General features: G+C 48.4%; 3 protein-coding genes across 3 annotated transcripts; 1 reads left to right on the top strand and 2 right to left on the bottom strand.

Moving 5' to 3' along the window:
• Positions 1–1,842: 1,842 nt before the first annotated feature.
• On the top strand, positions 1,843–4,120 carry GGS22DRAFT_132215 (apses-domain-containing protein). Its single transcript, XM_047958500.1, has 3 exons — positions 1,843–2,352; positions 2,413–2,545; positions 2,602–4,120. Exons 1-3 carry the CDS (start codon positions 1,932–1,934, stop codon positions 3,929–3,931), a joined length of 1,884 nt encoding a protein of 627 aa, XP_047819497.1. The 5' UTR covers positions 1,843–1,931; the 3' UTR covers positions 3,932–4,120.
• Positions 4,121–6,229: 2,109 nt separating this feature from the next.
• On the bottom strand, positions 6,230–6,586 carry GGS22DRAFT_187946 (uncharacterized protein; the record flags this gene model as incomplete). Its single annotated transcript, XM_047964664.1, has 1 exon — positions 6,230–6,586. The coding sequence occupies one exon, from the start codon at positions 6,584–6,586 to the stop codon at positions 6,230–6,232; it is 357 nt and encodes a 118-aa protein (XP_047819498.1).
• A 728-nt stretch (positions 6,587–7,314) lies between these two features.
• On the bottom strand, positions 7,315–8,601 carry GGS22DRAFT_161551 (PC4-domain-containing protein). The gene is made up of 3 exons (XM_047961101.1): positions 8,181–8,601; positions 8,014–8,121; positions 7,315–7,952 (listed from the first exon to the last, which is right to left on the bottom strand). The coding sequence occupies exons 1-3, from the start codon at positions 8,349–8,351 to the stop codon at positions 7,668–7,670; spliced, it is 564 nt and encodes a 187-aa protein (XP_047819499.1). The 5' UTR covers positions 8,352–8,601; the 3' UTR covers positions 7,315–7,667.
• Positions 8,602–8,795: the final 194 nt, after the last annotated feature.

Here is an 8,795-nt window from a genome sequence, read left to right on the forward strand (position 1 = left end):
TCCAGGTAGGTACGGTCGGTACGTACCTTCTCAGGACCTTGCTGCTTGCAAGTTGCAAGTGCAAGGAATATTGAAAGTCAGAACACCCAAAAAAGAGAGGGAAAAAAAACACCCCGACCACCAACCTCGCCAGTCGCCAGTTCCCTTATCCACTATTCTATTCAATCCTTCCTTCCCCCCTCCACACCCCGGCTCAACAACAAACCCCAGCAGGCGCACCACACCCGGACCCGTCTAGTGCTAGCGGCTTTCGCTGCTACTAATCCCTACCGCCTACCTTCTTCGTACCCAGTCTAAGCGTCTACATACAGTTCATGGTACAGTAGTTCACAGTCCACAATCCACATCCTAAAAAGCAGCAGCAACCTACAATTTTCTGAACCTGGCCTTGCCCTGCCCGCCTGCACCACGTCTAGTTAACCCTGCCTCCCCTGCTACTTGCTACTTGCTACCCTTGCTAACTTGCACCTACCTTACTAGTTAGCGTCTAGTCCCGTCTGCAAGTCTGTGTTCCATCGTTTCTGACCTTGACCTCTCTTAACTTTCGTACCTCCACTATCTATCTACCTTCCTGCCTCCTCACCACCACTACCATTGCGAGAGGACAAAAAAACCTTGGGATTTTCTTTTCCCTTTCTCCCTCTCTATCTTTTCTTCTCTTCTCTCTTTTGGTGTGCTGAACCGACCTCCCCTAATTTTCGAGCAGCGAAGGCCATTGAGGTTTGGAGAGAAGGTAGAAGGTATGTGTTCATCCTATTCCCAATTCCTACTTGCGCAAACTCTGCCCACCTCCACTTTCTTTCCTGCCTTGCATTACGCCCTGCGCATCTGGGACCTGATGTTCCTGCATTAGAGTTGAGAGACAGCCTCGCCCAAAGGGAGGAGAGAAAAAAAAAGAGAAAAAGAGGAGAGGAAGCAGAAAATTTCTTGTTCGGAAAGAGAATAAACCTCGATGTGTGCTTGTGGTTGTGTGTATCCGTTCGTGTGCGAGAGCCCTCAATCTGTCCAAACGACCAACGACGACGACATCTTACCGCCCGCTATCCTATCCCCCCTCCCTCCCACCTTCTCTTTCATACACTCCACTACGCCAGCACCAGCTTATGACTTCCGAAACTCCGCGATTTCAGTCCAGAAATTCTCTACCATACATCAATCATTTCAGAAAGATTACTCTCGAATCTGACTTAATCCTTTGATACTGTACCGGAAGAAATTTCATATTGACCAATTCATCAGAGCTTTACGACCCGTTACGATCACGCTGTACGAAAAGACCGTTCTGCCGAGGAAACACATCCACCGTGTCTTTTTCCCCGCAAGTGCAGAACCAGAACTCGTCGAATTCTTCGTACGCGCCCATCAACCGTGACACCCGCCAGATCAATCTTTATTCACATTAATTGGCTTACCGACGAATCAATTGACCTGGCCACTTCGTCTTGTTGTGGTTCGTTTATCATCCGGATAAAAAATTTGGAGCCCAATCCGTTGTGTTGGCCTCCTCTGCTCAAACATAGGTCGTGTCCAGTCGACTTGTATTTGAGCTTCATCCCATCTAGCCCGCCGTGGCTTTATCATTGAGCGTCGTAAAACTGGATCTACCGCCGATTTCCCAGCCGCAAACCCGGGGAACGTCCGACGTACCACCATACTACGGTGCTCACATTCCCCAGCGCACGCCGTATGTAAGTGAGAGGTTGCCTTCGCTTCCCCTGCCGCAGGCGCCATTGGCATACTCCTCGAGTACATCGTCTCCCCGGGTTAGCTCTATTGCATCTTCGGCGAGCTCCAACGGAGACTCGCAATCCTCCTTCACCTCCGCTCCCTCGTCAAACGGTCCTAAGACGCCGTCCCCAAGTCTACCAGTGACAACGGCGATATCTGGGCCCCCTTCCCAGGCAATTGGTGGGTACGACCATTATTCCGCGATGAATCCGGCGCCTCCAGACATGTACTATCAACCGTCTCACATGTCCGCTGGTCCAGCACCGCAACCCCAGACTGTAACATCTAATGCCTTGCCTCAATACGGCCATCAACAGCCGACACTATTACAACCGGGACCGGCACAGTACTCTGCTCCTCCGTATCAGTATGGCTATGCGAATGGGTTGACATCTCCTCAGTCCGCGCCCCCAGTCTCTGGCTCTATGGGTGCTCAGAATGTTCTGCCCCTTCCAGGAGTGGCGACTCAAGGGGGCATGCAGAACCAATACCAAGGTTTTGACACGACAGGCCAAGTTGCGCCGCCGGGGATGAAACCCCGAGTCACTGCTACTCTTTGGGAAGATGAAGGTAGCTTGTGCTTCCAAGTAGAGGCACGGGGGATTTGTGTTGCGCGTCGAGAAGGTAGGAATTCGGCAAAATGAACTAGTGAAAATCCGAGGAATGAGCTTACAATTTTGGCAGATAACCACATGATAAACGGAACGAAGCTCCTTAATGTTGCCGGCATGACACGTGGTAGGAGAGATGGAATCTTGAAAAGCGAAAAAGTGCGCCATGTGGTAAAGATTGGGCCAATGCACCTCAAGGGTGTTTGGTAAGCTTCTAATATGATTGCTACTGTGTGTCAATGATCAATTAACATCATCTTAGGATTCCGTTCGAAAGAGCTCTGGATTTTGCTAATAAAGAAAAAATCACCGAGTTATTATATCCTCTCTTCGTTCACAACATTGGGGCTTTATTATATCACCCCACAAATCAAAACCGGACCAACCAGGTGATGGCTGCGGCCGAACGCCGAAAACAAGAGCAAAACCAGATGCGCAATGGGCCTGGTCCTACACCTCCTGGTGTCTTGCCGTCGATACAGCAGCACCATCATCATATCGGACTTCCTGGTCCTCAAAGTTCGCTCCCGTCGCATAACAATACAGGTCGGCCTTCGCTTGACAGGGCTCACACGTTCCCAACGCCGCCTACGAGCGCGTCAAGCGTAATGGGAAGCATGGGTGCATCTGAAAGTTTCCAGTGGGGCCAACAAGGGATGAGTGGTGGACAAGGTACTAATCCCATGTCTATTGACACAGGCCTTAGTAATGCAGCACGTTCAATGCCAGCAACGCCAGCAACTACACCGCCTGGCACTACCTTGCAAAGCATGCAGCCCTATTCTCAAGCCGGTCAGCCGTACGACAGCTCTCGCGCTGTGTATAATGGCCAAGCTCCTCAGCAATCACCTTATCCCCCATCGAATAGCAGTCCACAAGACAGAAATATTTATGGCCAAACAAGTTCTTACCTTAAAAGTGAGATGGGACCTCCATCTGGACGGCCAACAGGTACGGGACCGAGTGAGCCTCCGGATGTAAAACCATCAAATGGGATGATGCAACATAGCGATGGCGTGTCTCACCCCTCTGGTGAGGACGAAGCAGAACATGAGGCCGAATATACGCACGATAGCGGAGCCTACGACGCCAATAGAACGTCGTATAGCTATAATGCACCACCCGTCACAGCGTTGCCGGGTGATCATCAACATATGCCTCAGGAAATGACGGGCTCACCAAATCATCCAGCTGGGTCGGGCCGTGCAACGCCTAGGACCGCTGCACCACCACAACCCTATTATACCCAACAAACAGGATATAGTACGCCACCGCGTGCGCCCCCTTCCAGTAACCTTTATAATGTAATGAGTGGTGACCGGGCGCCCACCAATGGTGCGCCGGCGCCAGATGTTTATAGCTCTCAGGGTGATATGGGCGCTCCGATGCAGAATGGGTACGCCGCCCAGCCAGTCATGAACGGCGGACCCGGTGCCTTGAAGCGAGGCCGCGACGACGAGGATGATCTACCCCGACCGTCCAGCGGTGGAATGGACTTGAAGCGTCGGAAAACGGTGATTGATGGTCCCATGCCTACGCCCGGATACGACACCATGAACCGTCCGGCTTCAGCAGTGTCTCGCCGGCGATAACGTCGACCCGATTATTCGGTAGGCTATTGATGAGTTCTTCTACGCATTAATTTCGGTGTTTGGGCACTTGTGCGAGACATGATTCTATCAGGATGAATCACCTTCGCGCCATAGAGTTCGACGCCGACTACGAGATACACATACACACACTCCTTTACTTATTATTCCCTTCAAAATCATTTGTATTCGCTGCGACGATTCATCATCGGCATGTTTGGGCCCATCCACCAGAAGATACGATGACGAAAATTACGACTTCATTCTTGATTGTTATTAACTGCCGCAGAAGGCCGTGTAAATGCTTCACGAATTGACGCGTCGCATGGTGGACCTTAATTTTCTTGAGATGATCATCGATTACCAATTTTTTTATTATTTTTACGCTGAGGACAACGAGATACTCGAGCAACGCAAAAAATTCCCGCCTATCACGACTTCTAGGCGAGTAATGTTCATGACCGAGGCTGCTTTTTGTTTTACTTTGTTCATCACATCCATCAGTCTCGTAGAGAACGTGAGGCTGGTAGCACAATTATTTTTCCTATTTACGACATGATGACGACCCGATTTTCTTCTATTCACCAAAAGGATGTGGTGTCTACTGTGGGCGTGTGTTGGAAATGTCTCTTCTGGTATCATTGGTCATGAACTCGATGATGGAATTAAAAGCTATTGCCTGATACACAGCGAACTTAGATTCTAAGCTACATACAACTGTCCCAGCCAATCGTATCACATATTGGGCTGTAAAGGAATTGAGCGGAAATTTCGTGACAGCGTTCCCGGGGATTACTACATTACCATTGCAACGGGATTGCCTTTGTCAGACATATACTCAGCTCGCCCTTTCGAATACATACTAATTGCCCAACTATGCCCCGCATCCCACATCGCCAGTTCATATATATCGTGGTTCAAATGAACCACCGGTTTGGTTTTGGTTTCTCGTGCATGACGCCGCGGCTCAGATGCTGAGACCACCCATCTAGTCCGTACTCGTACAAAATCCAGTGTAACTCAGCACTTACTCCCTCAACTGTTACAGGGCATCGCTACGTCCACCCATTCCATTGCGTCCATCGTACGGGGGCTGGGAAATCCGACTTCGTGAAACCGCTCACGATCAAGCTCCCTTGCCAAGATGATGCGGTGATGTCTGGGAGAAACTGCCCACCTTAGCTACGGTAGCTTGCGATCCCGACGCTACTGGGAAGATAGAGGAAGATAGGCATTAGTGATACCTCGGTTGGGGGCGGGCGATGGACATGAAACGTTTTTCTACGCTGGTGAAGGCGGTTTGTGGCACCACGACGCAGCGACCCGCATCTCATGTATAACCTCCATGGCTAGTGCTTAGACCGTGACGATGTCGAGGGAGCTAGTAGCTGATAAGTTTCCCTTGTCAGTAGATTCGAGTCACCGCTGTTCTTGATTCATGCCTTTTTCTCTGTAAGTAGGTGGTTTTGGTAGGCGCAGACATCACTGTAAATATATAGGTACATACTAGGCGGCTTGATCCCTAAAATTATACGCTCGATTTCTATCTATTTAGTGTTCGCTATGTCATTAGAAGAAAAGGCTCGTACAGGTACCTTAACTACCTACTCGACTTCTCCGTATTTGTATACGATGAGATTATGCCCAAGTTTGCAAACTCTCGAACGAACAGGAGGACAAAGTGCGTCTAAGTCTAGGAGGGTATATTGTCACTCAAGTATGCTTATGATACACAAGATATAGTAGCTTTTCACCACTTTACCCGACTGACCGCTTCGTCCTCTAGATACCTAGTACTTGGTAATACGTGATTACCTACTCATGGCGATCTTTGTCACCCAGTGTAGATGGGTCTGTTACACACTTCAGAGTCAGGTAACTGTGTAGCATCAAGTTGCGATAGATAATTACTATGTAACCACGAGTTGATATGCTATGACAGAAAGGGAGACACGGTACCTTTGAAGTTTCTATCTTTATCAACTTAGATAATTGGGTACCTACGTTGTGATATGAACACGTCTAAGAGACTAGGAACGCTTCCATTACCTCGAAATATTCGTCCATGAGGCTAGGCTATGAGAGGCAATGCACCCAGGCGTTATATACGACTTTGAGAACGAAGTTAGTCATAGAGCAAGCAGATAATCGGCGAGCTGATATGCACAGAATAGGGGAATAAACCCAGTCGATGAAGATAATATTTAATAGTCGCGATACGTTAGATGTTCGTATGCCACGATCGAGGAGTTGACGCTGTTCCGCCCGGTCGAATTCCAGAATAGGGTGCCATCGGCGCGGCTACTCTCTGGGACTGCTGGAGAAGACATCTGGGTGACGCTGTAGTTTGTCGATGTCGATTCCTACTTCGTTCTTGAAATATTCGTGGGCCAGGTCAGGGTCAATAGTGAGAGCGCCGCTGAAGCTGGCCTCCGTGCCTCCTGGTTGGTAAGTGTGGGATGCCGTGTTGTCCCTCGACACGAAGTTTCCATCACCCTTAGATAGGTCGATGATGATGATGCTGCTGCTAGCATAAATTAGGAGAGGACCAATGGAATGCATTATACTAGGAAATGCCGGTTTCCTCGTCTTCGTCGAACGTGCGAGGGAACTATCAACTCTACAGCGTCCAAGAAATGTCATGCGGCTTTGCGACATTTTTATAGACCGGCAAAATCATGGCGAGCTCTTTGTCATTTCACTGTAGTCGTTCACACCATGATGAGCAATGACTTAATATGTTCTCAAGTCTCAATCGATGCATTTGTGTTACTAGAATCGATATGATACTGAGCTGATAATTTCTGGTGGCAAGTTAGTGTCCCGTATCTCTTACTTCTATCATTACCCTGCGAAGATGTGGAAGCACTGTATGCACATGGATCCTGGAAAGAGAACAAACATGGGGTTGATATAGAAACCAACCTGAGAAAGATACACATATGTATCCAGTTTGGCCGTGATTTGCTCTTTAGGGAAATGATACATTTGGCCTTTTTTGGCTGTGAAGAGCGTCGGTATCTCCAAGATGCTGTATGATGATTTGTTTGCCGAGCACCAAAATGCGGTTTGTCATAAGTCTAAAGTAGTATCCACCGGTGCGTTTGTTCTCCTATTAGGAACTTGAGTGGAAGGCAACGAAAATATTGACTGGCCAAACATGTTACTTACTAGTGGTTATCGTGCGAACGGCATATTGGGCTGCGCCTGTATATCTGGCATGGGCGCAACTGCTCTTTATATGAACATTCCTCTGGGGAGATCACGGATACCGAAGCTTTCCTGATTGAAAGATATTTATGTTCAGTTTCCAAGTTTACTGATAGACCTGCTCTGCGAGTCTGAGCTGTGCCGAGAGCTAATTGGAGACGTCATCTCCGCAAACAGGTAAACATACGGGCTAAGCACCCATAGATGAGATCGGGATACAACACATACGTAACTTAATGCAAAGACACATGTGAAAACTGCGTAGGTCAATTCGTAGCTCCAGAGATGGGACTGAGAGCAATGGGTATCGAAGAGGAATGACCGACAATCCTGCAGTGAACTAGCCGAAAAGAAAAGTCCGTCAATGACCATCATAGCCACATAATCCATCAAAACATAGTAGTACAACTAGAAACAATCATCTTATGAGTGCCTGTTATTGATTGAGGTTCAGCCCACCTTTTCAATCACCCCCAAGAGGGGTGATATCAGGGAACCTAACAAGCTTGTTTCCGTGACGGACGAATCCCTAATCCGTTTCCTCATCCTCTTCCTCATCCTCGTCCTCATCCTCCTCTTCCTCTTCATCTTCGTCACTGGTGGCCTCGATGTTAGCCTTAGCCTTCTTCTTTGACTTAGCCGCCTTCTCCGGCTTGGTCTTCTCCGGCTTAGTCTTTGCTGACTCTTCAGGCTTGTCTGCGGCGGGCGCACTCGAAAGAGCTGGTGTCTCATGTCCCTTCGCTCGCAATTCAGCATTGATGGAGGGGATAGCCTCGACTAGTTTGTCGTATTGTTCGAGAGATATCATGATGCCCTAGGGTAAGGAATTAGATAACGAAGACGGCAGTGTCGCTTCCCCGCATTGCGTAGCTTACCTTCTTTCCTGGCTTGAGGCTACCGGAGGCATCTGTGTAGTACTCTCGGATGTTGATATAGGTCTTTCCCTTGAAATCGCTAATTGTAACTCTGCGGGTGCCGCCCAGCTTCAAAAGAAGTCATGTTAGTGACAAACGAAAAAAGTAAGATTGGTGCAATAACGTACACTCCAAAAAGAATTGCCTTCGTCATCTTTGCCGGAATCGCCGCTCGTCTTGGCCTTTTTGTTAGACTTCTTGGTAGACTTCTTGCTGGACTTGATTTCTTCGTCGCTTGCTACATCCTCATCTTCATCGTCATCGCGACGCGATCGCTTGAGATTCTTGAAACGACCCATTGTGACGATTGTGGCAAGGCTCTCCTACCAGATGTGAAGGATCAGGGTGGTGTTTGTAGATTAAAGATCGGAAGATGAGGTAGGAAGGAATGTAATTGGAGGTAGGTGGTTACTAGATTAGATATCTAGTAGATAGGTCACAAAGGAAGCGTTAATTCAGAGGAAGGAACCAAGAATGTGGGGTTACAACTTGTCGCGTTAATGCTTTGAGAGACGCGCCTTCTAATTAATGACCTCAGATAGTATCATTGATGGTTGCGTCTAGGTAAGTGACTTTAGACTGTTTGTGGCTTAGCGTGATTAAGGTCAATCAAGAAACGTCAGGTTAGTCGTACGGAGTGCCGGGATGCCACGGTACCTACAGATATAGGTACATGATAGGATATGGTACAGATACAAGTATAACTGCCTATCTCATAGCATCTCTACAGGTAGCTAGTACCT

This window comes from Annulohypoxylon maeteangense, assembly GCF_022496945.1.
Source record: "Annulohypoxylon maeteangense strain CBS 123835 unplaced genomic scaffold GGS22scaffold_7, whole genome shotgun sequence".
NCBI classification, from domain to species: Eukaryota; Fungi; Ascomycota; class Sordariomycetes; order Xylariales; family Hypoxylaceae; genus Annulohypoxylon; species Annulohypoxylon maeteangense.